Raw genomic sequence first — 21,520 nt, forward strand, 5'->3', positions numbered from 1 at the left:
ATAAAAAGGAAGTCACAAGACAGGATGTTATGATGTGCTGCTATAACTAACCAATCTTTGGATTGATGCACTGAAGAAGAATCTACTTTGTTATAGCCTATCAGAATTCCAGAAAATCCAAAGGCACACTGTCGTATAGAGTCATCTTGGCCGTGTAATTTCATATTAGCAATAATTATGTAACGTTATGCATGAATGGTGTGATTTGGGCAATGACAGCTTTTAGGGGATTTTCTATGCATGTGCTTAGTTACATATGCAACAAAAACTAATGTTCCGCTACCTTCGGAAGTAGTACGGTCTGTAGTATATTTCTTTACTTCCAAGATAACCTGAAAGAGTATAGTTATTGTTAACTTTAGTGCTATTATCCATTTGGCAATGTAGCTAAGAGTTACTTCTGGGATATTGCATTCTTACATTTTCAGACTGCAATTTGACATTAAAAATAGGTTTTAAATGAGAAAGTGTCAAACAAATGCACCCATAAATTATTTCTCTGCAGGAGTTAATGAATCGAAATGTTATTTATGTTTTGCTGATCTTAGCAGCTAGAAATCCCATTATAAAGAGTTACTGTTCAGTTTATATTATCTACATCAGAAGTCGGCAGCCCATAAAAGGTTGACCATACTTACATGGCATGTAGCCCATATGTTGAATTATATGAATAATAAATTAATAATTTTATACCTATACTTCATGATATTGCCATGCGTCAATCGTGAGTCATCATGAGTGGAAATAACAAAGGTGACTTCATCCCATGACAAACAAGATTTTGGCAGATTTTTGCAGTTGCGTTCCCTGGTTCATCTTTTAACATAATTCAATAATATCAACTATTATTTTCAGAGGATATATATTTGTTAAAAATAATTTCAAAAATGGGTCCAAGAAAACATAAAATTGCAGATGAAGGAAGGTTTAATGATGAATGGAACAGCAAATACTTCTTTATTGAAATTAGTCATAAAAGAATATAATATCAGAAGTCATTACGAGAATGTTGTACTTTATCTCATACTTTTAAGATTGATATAATATAATAACAAAAATTGATAATTTAAGTATTTTTTTCATTCACTATTTTCTCTCAATTAAACGCTTGCGGCCCAATTATTAAAAATAAAAGTTGAATGTGGCCCATGAGTCAGAAAAGGTTAATGACCTCTGCTCTACAAAAAAAAAAAAAATCATCTTAAAGAAAAGTATTTCTTAAAATACTTTAGGAATTTTGCATTAGTCTTGTTGAATACAGTTTCAAGTACCTGAATATCATATCTAAATAAGTTTTTTAGCATGTTTATTCTTATCTAATTACTTCAATCTCTAGGTGCTACAGTCATGCATATTTTATTTTCTAGAGGTATATGCTGTCAGAAGATGAGGAACATCGACAGCTTTTTGAACTGGTGTCCAGGATGCTGGAGTATGAGCCTTCTCAACGCATTACACTGAGTGAAACACTTAACCATCCATTTTTTGCCAAACTACCTCCAGAATTAAAACTTCATACTCATGATGAAAAGAAGTCTAGTGCTGACAACAGAGGACGGTCTCACAGCCTTAGCAGATGAAACATTTAAAAGAATTATTAAATTGTGAATACCTCAAGTGCTTTTCGTTAGAAAGTGGCAAAGTCTGGTCAGTTTCCGTGACTGCAACACATGTACAAAGTGTGAATTCCGTGTTTGCTTTTATAAACATTTTGCAGTCTTCTGTATAAAGGAATGTAATATGACTTTAAAAAAATACAATAACTTTAATAAATGGTTCTCTACATTTATTTTAAAACTAGCAAATACAATATACAGTTCAACTCCACACATCACTTAACGTGCCAACCCTTTCTTGGAAGTAGATCATTCTTTCATCCTGCAAATAGATAAATAAAATAGAAATATCAATACATACATATTTATTTAAAGGAATGGAGGGAAATGTTAGTTACATTTACTTTTTTTTTGAATAGGGAAGAGTAATCTGAAATTAAGAACCTAAGTCTTCTAGCTATCTGAAAATTAGATGAATTCCTTTGGTCTGCTTGAAAACACTCCAAACCTGCTTTTCTAGAACAGTTTTCATGAAGTACTTCCAAACCTCACTGATGTACTATAATTTCTTCCTCTTCTACATGGAACCAAAAATATATAAAAAAAAAAAAAGCACCATTTGTTGCAACTCAAAATACTTGTTTTGGAAATTGCCATGTTTACATGTTTACATGCCTTGACATGTTTACACGCTGATAATTACATAGATGCGAAGTGTCCATGAAGTCATTCCCTTGCAGTGTCGAGGGTTTATTAATCATCGGACCTCAAATCGTTTACAGGATAAGGTAGTTAGCTTTATGCCCATAATGTTGAGTTCTCAAGAATCTGCATATGAAATTTATATTTTTAATATTTTATCTGTTTGGGTGGTTAAAAGATGTTGTAACCTTGTTTAATTTTCCTAAGTACTGAATCACCAAAAAGCTGAAACAGGAGCTTTCAGATTGTGTTACTAAGCCCATCCAACTAAAAGTTTCCTTGTACAATGAGACAGAATTGAGTGGTCATGAACTATTCATATGCTTGAATTCTGCTTTTGTCACGTACTAAGGGAACTGATAGGGAAGATCACAAGATAAAACACATAGCTTCTCTTTCAACACTACTATTACAGAAGAAAATAAGTTCCATGACCACACTCTTGCAAAAGACAAGCACAATTTAGCCTGACCAAATTATGAAGGTGAGGCTCAGGTTGGTATAGACGAAGCCCTGGGTTCAATTCCTGTCTACGACATGAGGAACCTTTATCTAGTCTCTTTTGATGATAGGCGAGTTAGCTGGTCTCATATGACGGTAGAGGGTTTTTTGTCCTCCAGAACAAGCAAACCAGCCAAGTAGAACACATGTAATTTACAGACAAGAATACTTAGGGGCATATGGGTAACTAACTGCCTTATCCTCATATTACAGTTAGGAAATCTAAGGACACTTGGAAAGTTGTGGGCTATCCAAGCGCCTGTTAGACACACTGATGGATGGAAATTATGGATGTGAATGCAACCACATATATTCTCTTATACTGCATGCAGGTCATTTGATCTAAGAGTGAGGAGTCTTGCAATACAGCCATGACTTATGGAGGTCAAGAAGCTGTATGCTGTACCTTTCTGTAAGAGGGAAAATACACCTCTGTATCTTATGTTGTTACCCTTGTGCTTTGCTGCAACCACTTCACTTAAATAGCCCTCAAAGTGAAAAATAATTCTACATTCACAACTCGAGGGTGGTGGAACCTGGTATGTTTCACTGGTTGCATTTTCTTTAGCTCGTGAACTGATTACAAAATTTTGATGACGCACATCGAGAAAGGATATGGTGCCATATTTCTCAATTTCCAAAGTGAGTGATACTAAAGCATGTGTATTATCTACTCAGTTGAAATAATCCAAAATAACTGACACCATCACATCAGTAATATAACCTAGCATAAATTTTCTCAGAATTATATATTAAAGAAATATTGCACAATATAAAGTATTTCTTTAATCCAAAGTTCAAGTAATGATATTTGTTTGCATAACAGCTCATTTTGTGTTTGAAAGGTTCAAAAAAAATTCTAAATTTTTTATTTTAATGGCACAGTCTGCACATATTTAGATTTCAGGTAAGCAATATATAAATTAAGTATTTCAAAGTTTAAACCTTAATTCTAGATTTTCAATTTCCAATAATTTTTATTTCCTGCAATCATGATTTTCTTTTGTTCTATTTCCCAGGATTTGTCTTCCATGATCAATGTAAAATTTTCAGCTACAGGTAACCCTCATATAACGCGATCTACAAATTGTGATATCCCTTGTTCAATGTGGTTTCGATATAACACGGTCTACAATTTCTAGTGACCCTTTATTTTTATTTTTCACCACGGGACTTAAAAATCAAATTTTATCTTCGTTAAATTTGTGTCTGCCCGTATCGCACAAGCATTGAATTTAGTTTTATTATATCACTGAATAAGGTACTGTACAGAGGGATTTTGCAGTCTGTGTCATTCTCAACAAATAGTGCAATTAGAGACAGAATAAAAATGGCATGAATTAATAAATCACATCTCCCTCTCACAGAAACTACACTGTATGGACATAAGCAAAACCATATGTTGCACCGAAACACAGTATCTAATTAAAAAACTATTGTCGATTTTTCAATTATGAAATAAGTGTTTTTTTTATTGCATTTGAAATTCTCAATGTCATTATGACAGATCACAAAGGCTAACTTAAAATAAAAGACTACCACGAATTGAAACATGCCATATAATGAATGGTTAAGTTCGCCTGCCACATAATATGCAAACAGGAAGCCATAAAATTCAACCAAGGGTCGAAACGTTTGTGTGAATTGAGCCAGTCAGTAATGAGAAGTTCCATCAGAACGATAAATGACAACCTGTTATGAATGTGTTAAAACTAATAGAGAATGTTGTTATGACAGTTTCAGATGTAATGGAATTTGATTGAAGAGAATTAGCATTTCGACTCAACACTTATCGGTTGCTTTTGTCTTTTGGTTACATGATCTTTTGTTAATACCGCACCAAAACATCTTTATAGCTGCTGTCTTGCGTAAAACAAAATTCAGCTTGTACATATTGTAACAATTAAAAAAAAAACTTGAATAATTTATAAGCATATAAATGGATATCACCTGTAAATCGCTGACGTGCCATAGGTTCGCCATCTAGGGTTTACTGTATAAAGTGTTTATTGTTGAAAATTGTCTTCGTTTTCTGCCAGGAAAGCACATTCAAAATCATAAATGTGTTATTTTCAAGCAGAGCAGTTTATTTTCTGGTGAGTTACATACATATATAATGCTGTTTTTTTTTTTTTTTAATGTAAAAGTTTATTTTTATTGTAATGGCCACTAAAACTGCAACGAAAGGGAAAAAACCAACATTGAAGAGGAAATTCATTTCTCTTGAAGAAAAAATTATTATTTTTTCTTCGAGATATTTGAAAATTAATATTTGAAAATTGGAGAAAAACCAGGAGTTGTTGCAAGGAATCTGAATTTAAATGAATCAAACAAAATGAACATAAAATCCGAGAAAGTGTTATTGCTGGGTCAACGGTAAGTGCAAAGCACTTTGCTCATGTTCATGATATTCCAATAGAAAAAATGGAGAAATCTCTAATGATTTGGATAGAAGATGATTGCACTCAAAAGAAAATCCCTTTGGATGGACACCTTATTAAGCAAAAAGCTCTCAAATTTCATAAACATTTAAAAGAACTTGATCAAGATTCTTTAGAAGAAATCTCTCAGCATGGATTTTCTGCCAGTAAGGGTTGGCTCGAAAACTTTAAAAAGCGGTTTTCTTTGTATAATCTTAAAATCCAGGGAGCATCAGCAGATGTTGAAGCTGCATGGAAACACCCAGCAGAACTTTTAAAAATCATTAAAGAGGGTGGTTACAGTGCAGCCCAGGTGTTCAATGTGGATGAATCTGGGTTATATTGGAAAAAAAAAGCCAAAATGCACCTATATTTCGAAAAATGAAAGATCAGCTCCTGGATTCAAAGTTTCTAAAGATAGAATTACTCTACTGTTTTGTAGTAATGCATCAGGTGATTACATGACAAAAACCAATGTTTATTAACCGATCTGCAAATCCTCGTGCAATGAAAGGGCTTGACAAGTCCATCCTACCTGTTTATTGGCAGGCCAACAAAAAGGCATGGGTTACAGCTAGCATGTTTGAAAATTAGTTATTCAAGTGTTTTGTACCCGATGTACAAAGTTACACAAAGAAAAAGAATATGGACTTCAAAATTCTACTAATTTTAGAAAAAGCACCAGACCAGGCCACCCAACAAATTGAAGCCATCCAAATAATTAGGCAGCCAAAAAAGTTATTTTTTTTGGCCACCTAATACTACTTCACTTATTCAACCACTCGACCAAGGAATCATATCAACACTTAAGTCATTATATTTGGCAAACATTTCAATTAATTTTGGAAAAAATGGAATCTAATCTAAACATGATACTGCCTCAAGCGTGGAAAGAGTTTTCAATATTGAATTGTGTAAAAATGATTTTTCTGTCCAAGGAATTACAACCCTCTATGCTGAATGCTTGCTGGAAAAAAATATGGCCTGAAGCCGTAAAGGAACAAAATTTCGTACCTCCAGTGGATGCCGAGCTACGTCGTATAATAAATGTTGCACACATTTTTGGTGGAGAGGGCTTTTGCGATATTGTTAAAAACGAAATTAGTGAATTAATTGATGGAGAAACAGATTTAAAAGAGGAAGAACTGATACAATTAATAGATGGTGTCGAGCCAAATGGTGCAGAAAGTTCTGCCGAAGATTTTGATTGCGCTGAATCTGTTAAAGAATTCAGTTTAAAGAAATTAGCAGAAGGATTGGACTTGGCAAGAAAGTTAGGAAGTCATTTTATGGATAATGATCCCCCAATGGAGTGCTCAGGAAAGTTCACGAGACAACTGGATTTGTTTAGCGCCATATTATGAACTTAATAAAAAAATTGCAACATAGTGGAAAGCAAAGTCTTATTACTGAATTCTTGATGACTAAACTAGCTGAAGTATGCAATGAGAATTATACAAATGATGTCCAAGAGATTTCAAGTGGTGACGACCTCTGGCCACTTAAAGAACATTTACGAAATATTATTTCTGAAGACTGATGACGATTAAAATATGCGCTTTATTTTGTTGTGTCTAAAACATTTATGCGCAATTTGTAATTTTTAGAATTTTATACTACGTATTTGTCACAGTTTGTTTTCTTAACTTACAGGAATTACCTGAATTAAATAAAAATATTGTTTTTGTTGGATATGTCATTTATATAATTTAAAAAAAAAAATTAAAAAATTAAACGATTTTGGAACCTGACCCTACAAAAAAAAATTATAAATAAAAGAATAATAACTGCATTCGACAGTCAATCAAAATATATGACAAAGGCAAGTTCTCAGAAGAAGGAAGTGAGTCAGATGACTATAACCTATGTGGAGCCAAGCAAGTAGAACTTTGTGTGGGCTAAAATGCCATGATTTATTTTCAGGCTTAATTTGGTAGAGCTTTATTCAAAAACTTTTCCTGAAGGGAATTAACATCAGCATACTACTTATAATTGGCCCCAACTGAAGATCCCTAGTCAATTCACATGATATATCATTTATAGAAAAGTTAAACAACAGAGACCTAAGAACAGAATCCTTGGACATGCCACTACTCAACAACTCATCTGCTGATGTTTTTCAAGCACTACCTTACAGAGTGTTGTGTCCATTTAAATAATCTATTAAAAAGGGTAATGGTAACTGAATTAATGCTTGAATTGTTAGTATAACTAACCATTTCTGCAGCTTGAAATGATTTGAAATATTTAATTTTCTGCAACCAAAATTCCCAATTCTAAACCTGCTACTTTTCTGATGATGCACACTGCAAATAAAACTTAATTAAGGTCATCTTGAAAGACATCAGCGACAGGAGGAATGTAGACAGCACACTGTTAAGAGAGTTGATTCTGACTGAGAGTTGGACAGTAACTGCTTCTATGGTTGTCCCCAAGGATGGCGACTCCTCCATGGGCAGGTCCATTTCCCATCCTGTCCTTACAAATGATTTTAGTATCTTAAAATGTCTTTCAGCTTTAGGTAAGCTTCTGCAGATAGATGCATACTGGTTTAATACTTCTGCAAGAGGGCCTCAATGTCATCAGTGATTTGATCAAATCCATGACAATTTCATTTTGTAGGAATGCTTTCATTATTTGTTCATTTATTTTCATGGTATTGATGACAACACAGAACGATAAGAAAATAATATCATCATAATAAAATAATTTGGTTGTTGTTTCGTGTACTGAGACAAACTGTTTTTGTGCTCTGAAGATGCTAGATGTAATATCAGTAAATAAGTTAATAAATATTAATTATTTTTATCATTTTGTATTGTCATCAATACCAAGAAAATAAATTAACAATCAACAAAATAAAGAAAAGTCATGGGAGGTCTTCAGCAAGAATATAGAAAATAAATATCAAGAAGGTAGCAAAATATTCTTGAGGTTGTTGAAGAAGGGAATGGAGAAAAGAGTGCTGTAAAAGGAATTAGAGATGATAAAGGTGACATGAAAACAGCAGAAAAAGATATCCTTGAAGTATGGAGTAATTATTTCGAAAAACTGCTAAATGAAACTAGCAGTGGTGACAGCACAATGGTAAAAAACACTGACCAGGCATGCAGTCAGGAATACATATCCATACTTGAAGTAGAAAAAAGCCATCAAAAGCCTGAAATGTGGAAAGATAGTAGGTGTATTTCTTGAGCATTTCTACCAGAAATCCTTAAGTATGGAGGTATAAAAGTCGTACAGTGGCTGCACTGCATAGTTCAGAAGGCCAAATTCCAGATGATTGGAGTAGAGCTCTCATAGTACCCATATATAAAAAGGGAAACAAAACTGAATGTGAGAATTACAGAGGCATTTCATTACTGAGTGTTCCTGGTAAGATATATGCAAGTATACCTGAGACACGGTTGAGAAGGATTGTGGAAGAGAAGCTTGGTGAAGAACAAGTTGGAATCAGGCCAAATAGAGGCTGTCAGGATCAGATTTTCACTTTACGACAAATAGCTGAGAAATCATGGGAATATAACAAAGATTGGTATTTAAGTTTTGTAGATCTGGAAATGGCATATGACAAAGTGCTAAGAGGAAAGCTATTCCAAACACTACAGTTATATGGTGTTAATGGGGCATTATATCAAGCAATACTTAGTCTTTATTTGAGTTGTAAGTCAGACAGTTAGAATTGAAGGAAGTACAGGAAGATGGTTTAATGTTAAATCTGGTGTCAGACAAGGATTTACATTATGAAGGAAAGTGGTAATAAAACTGATATAAAAATTAGAGATGCTAATGTCAGCTCTTTGCTTTATGCGGATGATGTTATACTTCTAAATAAGTCTGCAAGATTCCCTGACTAAATTGAATATCTGTTGTAATAGATATGGTATGACAGTCAGCATTAAAAAGACAAAGACAATGAAAATAGGCAGAAACATTGAAAATATCAACTGCATTGTGAATGGAGAACCTGTGGAACAAGTAAAACATTTCAGCTACTTAGGCACGAGTTTTACTGAAGATGGTAAATTAAATATGGAAATAGACAACAGAATCAACAAAGCTGGTATATGGTAGGACGTCAATTGAATAAATTCATATGGAATAAGAGAGAAATTAGTCGGAACACTAAATTAGCTGTATACAAGACAGTGTTCAAACCAGTTTTAACTTATGGACCTGAGAGCTGGGTCAGAAGTAAAACACTTGACCAAAGACTAGAGACCGCAGATATGAGAGTCCTGAGAAAGATTAGAGGCGTGAACAGATGGCATCAATGGCAATATCATATTAAAAAACGAGGATATTAGGAAAGAACTTGACATTGTCAGCATCCAGGAATGAGTTAGCAGAGCTAATCTCAGGTGGTATGGTCACTTAAACAGAATGGGCGAGGAAAGATTAGCAAAACAATTATTCTCTGCCAGGTTGGCGACAGTAATATAAGATCTGGTAATGTTGGAGTCTTGACAAGTAATAGACTGATTTGGAGGAAAATTGTAGATAGGAAGTTAGTAATGATGTAAATTTTTCATGTAGTACTATCATATCCTGTACACCTCTTGAGGGTACATGTCAGGAATTTGATGATGATGGTGATATATATAGTGTCCCATAAGTTCCAAAATATTTCAATAATTCATAAAAATCAGAAAAATTGGTATATTAGAGTGCGGTTTGCACAAAAGTGAATTGCAAGGAAGGGAATTTTTTTCGCAGGGAGAAAAAAATTAGTTCAAATGTTCAGCAATAGAGGGCGCTGTACTGCATGCTTCATTTGTGAATACGTGCAAATGAGAGTTCTATAAAATGCAGGGTGTACAGCTGGCAGCTCATAATGAATGCGTGCGAATTCCCAGTCATTGGGGCAAACAGAATTGTTCTTGCGAGAAGAAAAATTAGTTGCTGTGATGTTTATGCACCATGAAGGATGCAAAATATGGATGTTTTTGCTATATCTGTAATTCCTGCAGCTTCCTGTGCACTGCTTACAATGCTTGTTGACTGTGCCGCTAGGGTATTCATTTGCTATACCATAACTGTGGCACAAGCTTTGGATAACACTGGTGTGCATGTTCGAGTGCGATCTGACAAATTTCCAGTTTTCTCGAAATGTATTAGAGTGTGTAGTCTGGCAGGAGTGATAGGACCACGACCTGTCTTCATTCTTTTCTACGTTCAAAACTTTCGCTACTCAATTTCCCACTTACATAAAACTTCACAAACAACAGAGGAGTACAATATCATCAGCATACCTCAGATTACTGATCAATCTACCTCCTATCCTAATTCCTGTCTTGAGCTTATCCAATGCCTCCTGCATGACATCCTCCACATATATACTAAACAAGTGAGGAGAAAGTAAACATCCTTGCCTAACTCCTTTTCCAACCTGAAGCCAATCTGTTAATCCAACATATGTTCTAACCATGGCTTCTTGCTCCCTGTACAAGTTGGCTATCAACCTGATAGTGTGTTGGAGAAAATCCATTCTTTTCATTATTTCCCACATTTTTACATGCTGAACGCAGTCAAAAGCTCTTTAGAGTAGTCTAAAAAACACATTACCAAAGGGAGTCTAAATTCGTTATATTTTTCCATGATCTGTCTAAGGCAAAGGATCTGATCTCTGGTGCCCTTACCTTTCCTAAAATCGGCTTGTTCCTTGAGCATCTCTGCCTCATACTTTGGCCTCAATCCTATTTAGCAAGATCTTCAATAAAATTTTGCTTGCATGAGATATTAAACTAATAATTCTATAGTTCTTGCAAGCTTTTAATATCTCCCTTCTTATGTAGTGGTATGAAAACTGACTACTTCTTCCAGTCTCTAGGCCATGATCCTGTTTCCCATATCGTTGTAATTAATCTATGAAACACTTATCTCTCTATCCCCTGTAGCCTTAACTCTACTGTGATTCCATCTGCACCTGGGGACTTATTGCTGTTAAGCTGCTTAACTGCTCTTTCAACTTCATGCCTAAGTGGAGGAGGGTCCAAATTAGAATTTTCCTGGTGAGAAGGCTCCTCTTTCTTTATCCATTCTATTGTACAGTTCCTCGCAGTATTCTTTCCATCTGTATTTGATTTCCAATTCTTCTGTTAGTAATGCTTCATTCCTATCTTTGATGACATTCAATTTGGGCTTAACCTTGTGCTTTAGGTCACGAACTAAATAAAACATTATTTTATAATTTTGCCACCTCATCTGGAACTCTATTTCTTCACATTCATTAATATAAAACTTTTCCTTGTCCTGCCTGATGGATTTTCTGACTTCTCTATGTAATCTCCTATATTTTTCAGCCTCTGTCTTTGTTTTTCCAACCGCCTTCTTTTGCTTAGTCCCCATGTTGAATCTAATATACACGGGTCTCTTGGTATTCTTATTGGGCCAAGATACTTCTTGGCTGTATCCTGTATTATCACCTTGACTCCTTCCCAAAGCATTTCTGGTGAGTTCTCCTCATTGGTCTCCAAAAAAATCATCCAACCGAGTTGATGTTTCTTCTGTGAATCCACTAGGAATTTCTATAACATCCAGTTTAGTGGGACGTGCCTGACTTTAAGTTTTCGGAGTCTTAGTCTTACTTTGGCTATTACTAGCGGATGGTCTATACCACAAACTGCTCCAGGACAAGTATGCATATTACATCTCCAGCAGTGAATGACAGACACAGAGATGCTTGTCTTTCACCGCTGGAGAGCCAGGATGTAATCTATCTGGTGCCTTGACTTATCAATGTTAGATATCCAAGTATAGGTCTGTCATGGATGTTTCTGGAAGCAGGTATTGATAATAACTAATCTGTTAGAAAGGGCAAATTCCAGCAATCTTTCACCATGGGTTTTACATTCACCCAGAGCAAACATGCCACACTCCAGCCTAGCTCGTATACTCTTTCCCACCTTTGCATTTAAGTTCCCTAAGATGTAAAGTATGTCTCTCCTTGGTAGACAGTCCAAAACTAAGTTTTCATAGAATTCCTCACTCTCTTCATGAGGTCTGTCCATGTTGGGTGCATAAACTACCACGATCGATACATTGATAGGATGAAGGATGAACCTTAAGTCTAGTACAAAGTATCCTAATCATTAATGGGATTATAACCAAGATGGGTTCCTGCCTGAACTGTTTTCAGTATCACAACCTCATAATGCTTTGAGTCACCATCCTGTTTTTTGAAGTGACCTTCTCCATTCTATTTGGTCTCTGTAATTCCCAGAATGTCAATTTTATACCTTTCCATCTCTTTACATACAATATCAAGAGTAACCATCTGTAGACCCCCAAACATTCCATGTCTCTGCCAGCCTTGTATGTGGCTCTGATTATTCTGCACGACAACCAATGCATCGTGAGATGTATTATAAGGCATAACCATATTAGCATTTTGGAGTGAAGTCACTGCAAGAAGTGGTAGGGTTGAAGAATCCCTTTCCATATAAGATTAAATGAAATAGGAAAGATTCACCCCTTGTCCTCGAATACTCTAATAGTATTGGGAGGAAGGAGCAAGAAGGAAAGAAAAAAGGGGAAGGACCAGTCTACAGATAATATAACAGATTTATATTACATGAAGTAAGGCATGGTCCAGCATCAGGTACCTCGGGTTTGCTACGTCTGTACTCTAAACTGGGTCCTTGAGGAAATACTACTTTCAAATATACATATTCTCCAACATGAGGGATTATGCAGCTTGAATAAATTAATGGAATTGTACCAGCTTGCAAAATGTGTTTTGCAAGCTGATAATGAGATGATCTCACTTGTGTGACAATGATTTCATATATATTCAAATTAAAAAGTAACTTTATTCCTAATGAAGTACTACAGTAAGCTAGGTGACTGAATAAATAAAACAATCGTAAACCATTTTGTTGCAAGTAACTTTCATCACTTTCTGGTAAACGTGTGCTGTGATCTTAAGGGCCCAGAAATAATTAGGCCATTCATTCTAGAGGAATATTTTGCAGCAGACTTGCATTTTCACAAAATGAACTATCATTTCTTTTACACGTTCCTCTCCAGACTAGATTAAACATGTGGCTGCAAAATGACAGCACTTCTCATTTCAGGTAATAAGGTCTTGAATCCCAGCTTAGGAAGTCACTGGACTGGTCATCCTGTTCTCTAGATCTGACACCCCCTTGATTTCTAGCTGTGAAGGTCTTGATATATTATGAGAATCTACAGGCATGAAATTACTTCCATATAGCATATCACAGCATTTACTACTGTAATAAAGAATTACTACAAATACATACATGAAATGAGCTATAACCAGTACAGAAGATCACTTTGAACAGTAAGCTACTGAATTAAGTACACTATGCCATTTACATATGAATATTGTTCCAATGTAGTCGACTCATGATACTGCATCACTGCATCATCTAATGCAATATCAACCATGATTATAGTATATTATTCTTAAAAACTATGTTTGTCCTCCAGAACTAGGTTCCTAGGTCCTTTGCACTCAACAAAAAGCACCATGGTATAGAGCAATGCTTCCCAAACTCCTGGATGTCAGGGCCCCCTTTTGGAAAAATAAAAATATTTCACGGCCCCCTCGAAAAAAATCGTAATCTAGACATATATTATTATATTATATTTCATTATATATAATATATTATATTTATATTATATACACAACGAATATTGCAAAAATCAAATGCAAATATTACATTTTTAGTATCTTACATACACATTTGACATGGCACATTATCTCATATTTTTATATAGATAGATATATTGTTATTGTACATTTGCAGTATAAGCACATGAAACGTAAAACGATTAGTAATAAAGAAAGAATTATAAACATAAAAGAAGTCTGATAACAGGTTAATGTGATCGATGTGTTTCAATGCTGTACACAAAAGTCAATATCAGGCAAAATATTTGAAACTTCAATTCTTAGATTTCTGCTTTGAAATGAAACTTATATGAGTGAGCATATATTTACTAATATTCATTAAGCATCGAAATACGCAGGAAGCGAAATTTGTGAACCCGCACCAATGTGTGATTTTTTCCATTAAAATATAAAAAATAACAAAAAAGAAATAATAAATAATAAAAATTAAATAAGTTTCTTTTAGGATAAAAAAAAATCTACTTAGTCTTAAAACATTTTCAATTTGTTTTCATTATTTCACGGTCCCCTCAACAAAACCCGCGGCCCACACTTTGGGAAGTGCTGGTATGGAAGAACAACTATTGTGTGACCACAAAAATGTGCAGTACACTGCTCTTATTCTCTCGCTATTGCTACAATTGAAAGGTCCTATATAGGTGACGGCAGATAAATGGAATGAATTATTTATACATTTAATTCATCTCACCTTTTCAATAAGTTACACAGTTCAAAATATTAAAATAACTAAGCAAAAGGAACTTACTACGAATGCTAAATCCTCGACTACGAGAACTGCTGATCCCACGATATGGCATCTTTCTTCCTCTCAAAATGCTTGATATACCACCTCGGCTTATACGTCCACGAAATCCTCTAGCTCGCAAACCTCTACCCCGGCCTCTGTTGAAATCTGATTCTCCTCTGTCATCATGCTAATAATAATAAAATAGTCAAATTTATATACAGGTTAAAATATTTACATCATTTAAAGAAATTAATGGTAGATCCTACTCAAATATATCACCTCCATGTGAAAGGTACAATTATCAATCTGTGAAGTAATAGTTTCACATTATAGTTAGATGTTCACTATTTAGAGCCTGCTAAACATCCCTCACTAAATAATCAAGAGAAACAGTTCCATTATTTTCCTCGTTCCAATACACATATGGAGTACATTTTCTTGCTGCCTGTGTTTAGGAAGTTAAAATCACTGTCCCATGTGAAAATAATTAAATTTTTGGAATGTTAACAATTAATTAAAGAAAAGATTAATAAAAAAAAAACAACTTAAACAGTGTCTTTAGAATCTGGGAAAATGACAGTCATCATCATCAAATTCCTGACATGTATCCTCAAGGGGTGTACAGGATATGATAGTATTACATGAAAAACTTACATGATTACTAACTTCCTATCTACAATTTTCCTCCACATCAATCAGTTACCTGTCAAGACTCCAACATAATCAAATCTTATATTTCTGTCTTCTAAGGCACTTTTTTACTGCATCAATCCACTTATATTCTGGTCTTCCTCTCGTTAGGCTAATCTTTTCTTTCCCATAAGTCAGTGCTTCGCAAACTTATGGATGCCAAGGCCCCCTTTGGAAAAATTAAAATACTTCACGGCCCATTGAAAAAAAAAAAAATCTTAATACGGACATATTATTAATATTTATTGTATTTATATTCAAGATTTTGGTTTGTAATCTTTTTTGTGTTGCTTATCAATACCTTTGAAATGAAAGTTATATGAATAAGCATATATTTACTAATATTCATTAATCGCTGAAATACGCAAGAAGCAAAAATCGCACATTGGTGTTAACCAACACCAATGTGCGATTTTTTCCATTAAAATATAAAAAGAAATAATAAATAATAAAAATTAAATACATTTTTTTAAGATAAAAAAAAATCTACTGTGTCTTAAAACATTTTAAATTTGTTCTCATTATTTCACGGCCCTCCACAACAAAACTTACGGCCCCCAAGGGGGCCGCAGCCCACAGTTTGAATGATATATTCAAATAAACACAAGAAAGATATTTATTTAACCAAATATTTCGGTCTGGAATAGCAGACCATCTTCAGTGGTATTACAAGAACAGTTTCAAAAAAAAAAAAAAAATACAAGCTAGAATACTAACAATAGATCGTTAAAAATAGAACACACCGCGTGATGTTATACCACTAAGTATGAAACGGAATATTTTGAAGTAGAGACGATTGAAAAAAGAAAAAAAAAAAATTCACGAGTAATCTTGATTAGACTTTCCCAGATTTTTGATATAGATATACAGTCATTACGATTCAGGTTGGGACGATGGAGCAAGGCCTCCATGCTTTCCTTGAACAAACGTTCGAACCTATAACGGGATCTATGTAAAAGGCAAGTCCTGGACCAAAAGATGCTGTGGTCAGTTTCAATCCAGTGTTGAGCCAATCCAGACTTTTCAGGTTTGTTGTGAAGAATGGAGGATTGATGTTCTTGGATTCTTTTTTCAAGAGAACGTCCAGTCTGTCCAAAATAAGAGAGATCACAGTTGCAAGGAATTTGATAAACTCCAGGAAGAGATAAAGCTGAGCGTTTGTCTTTAGGAGAAGGAAAATGAAAAGACAATTTGTTAATAGGTGAATACGTAGCCGTTAAATCATATTTCTTTAAAATTCTTGCGATAGGTTCTGAAATACCGGAGATATAAGGAATAGGAACTTGGCGTATTGAAACTTTGTTGTTTTGTGGAGGATTATAAGAATTGAGAAGATGTTGAGTAATTTTTTCAGAAAAGCCATTGAGTTTCATGTGTTGTTGGATAGTAGAAAGTTCTTTCTGTAGATAATCAAAAGTAGAACAATTCGTTTTGGCTCTTCTGATGAGGCATTTTATAATTCCTGTTTTTTTGACATAGATGACGGGCTGATTCTTTAAGAATATAACGCCCCGTGAATGTTGGTTTCCTGTATACTGTAGTTGTAAGAATATTTGAAGGTGACCGGATGAGGAGAACGTCTAAAAAAGATAACTGGTTGTTTTCTTCTATTTCCATAGTAAACTTTATACGATGATGCAAGGAATTAATACATATTCAAGCTACGTATTCACCTATTAACAAATTGTCTTCTCATTTTCCTTCTCCTAAAGACAAACACTCAGCTTTATCTCTTCCAGGAGCAACATATGATTATATGTTAATACAAAATAGGTATAGAAACTGTGTAAAAAGGATATCAACATATCCAGGAGCTGATATTGACTCAAATCATAATTTATTTGTTATGGAATTAAGAATACGATTTAAGAAAATAAACAAAAGTAAAAGCAAGAAACGGTGGAACCTAGAATAACTCAAAGGAGATGCGGATAAGAAATTCAGAGAACTGGAGAATAAAATAAGAAACAAAGAAGATATACCTGAAGAGACTATTGATGTTAATAATGGAATCAACTGAAAAACTCGATATATAAAACAGCCACTAAAGGTTTTGTGGAAGGGAAAAAAAATTAAGAAGCCATGGACTACAAATGAAATGATAAGAAAAATGGAGGAAAGAAGATGATGGAAAAATGTAAATAGTGAAGAGGGAAGAGGAAAATACAAAGTTTCAAATAATGAACTGAGAAGAGAAACTGATAAAGCAAGAGAGGAATGGTTAAAAGAATGTAAAGTAATTGAAGAAATGGATAAAAGGGGGACAATATGATAAAATGTTTGAAAAAAAGCAAAGGAACTTACAAATATTAAAAAAAGCATAAGAAATCTGCCATTAGAAGATAAGCGAGGAAAATTAATTTATGATATTGCAATACAAGGCGAAAGATGGAAGGAATACATCGAAGAACTTTATGCAAAAAATTAAAGATCAACAAAAATTGAATTAGAAGAGCAAAATGAAATCTCAACAGAAGAAAAAAGGTCCTGAAATACTAGAGAGAAGTAGAAACAGCAATTAAGGAATTAAAAACTAGTGATGCAATTGGAGTGAGGACCATATGCGAAAGGAATACAGAAGTAAATAAAGAAGTTTATACATCTTTTGTCAACCTTGAAAAAGCATTTCACGTGGTGAAATGGGAAAAGCTGATGGAAGTGTTACACAAAATAGATTTAGCTTGGAGAGACCAAAGGTTAATAGCTGAATTATATATGAACCAGATTGCCATAATAAAGTAAGAAAAACTAAAAAATGTGTGATCAGCAGAGGTGTAAACAAAGATGCTGCCAGTCACCAATGCTCTTCAATATATTTGCAAAAGAAATGATAAAAGAAGCATTTGATGAAGAGAAAGAGGAATCACTATTGGAGGAAGAACAATACAAAATATTAGATTCATAGATGATCAAGCAATTAGCTAATACTGAGGATGAACTACAGAATCTAATGCAAACATTTAAAAGTATATGCAAGAAATATGGTATGAAAATTAACACAAAGTAAACAAAAGTGATGGAAGTCTCTAGGAAACCAGGAAGTATTAAGATGATGATGATGAATGGAAAAAGTGTAGAGCAAGTGAGACAATACAAATACCTTGGTAATGTAATACAAGAAAATGGAAATAAAAGAAAGAATTAATGAAGAAAAATATGCATTTTATAGCAAGAAAAATGTATTAATAAAATGAATAAAAATTTAAAGAAAAGGCTTATTAAGTGTTATTTTAGAGTATGACCTTATATGGGGTCAGAAACATGGACAGTTGGGAAGAAAGAAGCTAAAATGTTGGAGGCATTTGAAATGTGGTTATGGAGAAGAATGAAGAAAATAAAGTGGACTGAAAAAATTACCAATGAAGAAATATTAAAATGAGTTGAAGAAAAAAGGAATTTAATGAAGACCATAAGACAATGAACACATAACTTGATAGGGCATGTATTAAGAGGAGACAGCATTGTGAAAAGAATGCTAGAAGGAAAAATTGAAAGAAAGCAACCAAGAGGATACCAAGAAATGAAGGAGGAAGCAAGAGAATTTGCTGAGATACCAATGGACCTGTCAAGAGACAGAACACTAATGATGACTGCTTGATATAATACCCCATTGACACTTAGCACCTTGTCATATGCCTTTTCCAGATCTACAAAATTTAAATATCGATCTTTGTTATATTCCCATGATTTCTCAACTATGTCATAAAGTGAAAATCTGATCCTCACAACCTCTATTTGCCTTGAATCCAGCTTGTTCTTCACTAAACTTCCCTTCCACAATTCTTCTCAACTGTTTCTCAAGTATATTTGCATAAATTTTACCAGGGACATTCAGTAGGGAAATACTTCTGTAATTTTCACATTCAGTTTTATTTCCCTTTTTATATGTGGGTACTATGAGAGTTCTACTCCAATCATCTGGAATTTGTCCAGTGCAACCATTGTAAGACTTATATACTTGAGCATTTCTGGTCGAATATATCTACTCAAATAGATGGTACTCAATGATATTGGATATGTAATCCTGATTGCCTGTTGAGGTTTTTTTTTTTACCACTGTGCAGTTACTGATTGTTTCATTTAGCAATATTTGAAAGTAATTACTCCATACGTCAAGGATATCTTTTTTTTTCTCCAGTTTTCATGTCACCTTTATCATCTCTAATTCCTTTTACAGCACTCATTCATCCATTTCTGAGCTTTTTTCAACAACCTCCAGAATATCTTACCACCTTCTTGATATTTATTTTCTATGTTCTTGCCAAAGTCCTCCCATGACTTTTGTTTAGCTAGTTTTACACAGTGTTCAGCTTTCTTTAATTTGACTCTGTATTCTCTAAGAGCACAGGCTGACTTATTTGCCAGAACTTTTTATGCTTTCTTCTTTTCTTTCTTTCTTTTTTTTATGTTGGGCTCATATACAGGAGGTTGGCTGGTCAACCTACAGTACGTTAGTACCGTATATGGATGATTGGTTGTGAAAGGAGAAACTTGTTTACATTTGATTTGAACGCCTGTATATTGTATTCCTTGGGAAATACGTCAGGGGGAAGACTGTTCCACAGTACTGCAGTAACACGGATGAATGAGGAGGAGAAGAAACTTGTTCTGTGGGTTTCGAGATGTACTGTAAAAGGATGTTGGGCAGTAGCTGTACGTGTTCCAATGGACTTAGTACAGGGTGGAGGAATTATTGATGCTGTTTCAGATGAACCTTTCCAGTGAAAGTATTTATAGAATATACAGATTGCAGAGACCAAGCATCTATGGGAAAGTTGGGGGAGTGAGTTGGTGAGGGATGGGTCATTTATTAGTCTAATTGCTCTCCTCTGTATTGAGTCAAGCATTTTGAATACTGCTCTCACATCTGGAGTGGGGCTCCAGATGTGAGAGCAGTATTCAAGAGCTGGGTGGATTTGTGACTTGTATAGTGTTAACAGTTATTTAGGGGTGAAGTAGCATCTTGAGTGAAACAGAAAACCTAGTTTCTTGGAAGGTGAGGATGCAATGGTTGTGATGTATTTATGTCAAGGTAATTCCGAGAAGAGAAATTTCATCTTGTTTGTGAATTTGAGTGTTATCGAAAACAATGCTGGGGGAAAATGGTTCTTTTTTGTGAGAAATAAGACAGAACTGGGTTTTACTAGAGTTGAAGTTGACAAGGTTGTCTGAGCCCCATCGGAGGATGGCTTGGAGGTCGGAATTAAGGGCAGTGGTTGTTGATGTTCTGTGGGTTGAATTGAGTTGTGTAGGGTAGGGTTTGTCAAATGAAAGGGAGGAATGTAGCGTGCTGTCATCTGCAAAACTGTGTATTGGGTTAGAGGTCAACTGAAGTAGGTCATTGATATATAGAAGGAAAAGGGTCGGTGAGAGAACTGAGCCTTGAGGGACCCCAGCATTAGTAGGATGGTGAGAGGATAGGGAGCCTATTTCACTGCCTCTTTAACTTCCTATGTTCACCATAGAGTTCTGATTTTTCTATCCTTGCAGACAACCTCACCACATGATCTCTGGCTGATTCAATCAATATTTTCTTCAGGATTTGCAACTGAATCTCCAAGATTTGGTTCCTGTTCTGAAACTCTTTCATTTTTTCTTCAATAATGTTGCTACAGTTCATATCTGAAAGCTGCTCAACTTTTATTTGCTTTAAAACTTTCTTACATATTCTTCTTTTCAATATAAAATTCAATTTTATCCTGCTCAAGACTAAATGGTGATCACTTCCAATTTCAAGTCCTCTGTACACACTAGTGTTCTGCACCAGTGAGAAAACATCACTATCAACAATAACATAGTCAATGAGACTTGCCTCTTCTCATGTGAACTTATGCACATTTTTATGCTGGAACATGGTGTTAGTTAAAACCAGTCCATAACCTATGCAGGAATACATCAGGTATTTGCCATTATTATTAACTTTGCTCTTTTCTTCAAAATTTTGCCAAAATATTTTCTTATTTCTGACAATCATTTCTTACTCTGCTATTAGGACCCCAACAAGGACCAACTTTTCCTTCTTCATTGTAGCTTTCTCTAAAAGCCTCAACAAATTCCTCCACTTCTACCTTAGTAGAACCTTCTGTGGGACATTGGCACAAATAAGTCTCATTATTCAGTTTCCCATTCTGATATTTGCCTACATCACTCTACTTGATATTGCCTACCATTCAAGAAGATTAGCTTTGTATTTGGTGTCAAATACTGTAGCTACTCCTTTTCCTTTATTGTCATTGCCTGAATATAACATTTTGTATTTATTGCT

The 21,520-nt window shown here is 34.5% G+C and overlaps 2 protein-coding genes across 12 annotated transcripts in view; one reads left to right on the forward strand and one right to left on the reverse strand.

Moving 5' to 3' along the window:
* The window catches only part of Doa (CDC like kinase darkener of apricot), a 390,113-nt gene extending 388,340 nt beyond the window's left edge, over positions 1-1,773 (forward strand). For all 9 annotated transcript variants that reach the window (XM_090393402.1, XM_090393403.1, XM_090393404.1 and 6 more), the window contains one exon: positions 1,368-1,773. In XM_090393402.1, coding sequence (XP_090249528.1) covers positions 1,368-1,580 — 213 coding nt within the window. In that variant the 3' untranslated portion in view covers positions 1,581-1,773. The remainder of the gene's footprint in view (positions 1-1,367) is intronic.
* A 1-nt stretch (position 1,774) lies between these two features.
* LOC150107043 (uncharacterized) overlaps positions 1,775-21,520 on the reverse strand; it is a 312,429-nt gene continuing 292,683 nt past the window's right edge. For all 3 annotated transcript variants that reach the window (XM_090393400.1, XM_090393401.1, XM_090393399.1), the window contains exons 12-13: positions 14,584-14,752; positions 1,775-1,878 (exon numbers count right to left, since the gene is read on the reverse strand). In XM_090393400.1, the coding sequence (XP_090249526.1) occupies positions 1,874-1,878; positions 14,584-14,752 (174 nt within the window). In that variant the 3' untranslated portion in view covers positions 1,775-1,873. The remainder of the gene's footprint in view (positions 1,879-14,583; positions 14,753-21,520) is intronic.

The sequence above is a fragment of the Typopeltis vanoorti genome, chromosome 5 (assembly GCF_054136105.1).
Source record: "Typopeltis vanoorti isolate ZY-2024b chromosome 5, IOZ_Tvanoo_1.0, whole genome shotgun sequence".
NCBI lineage: Eukaryota > Metazoa > Arthropoda > Arachnida > Uropygi > Thelyphonidae > Typopeltis > Typopeltis vanoorti.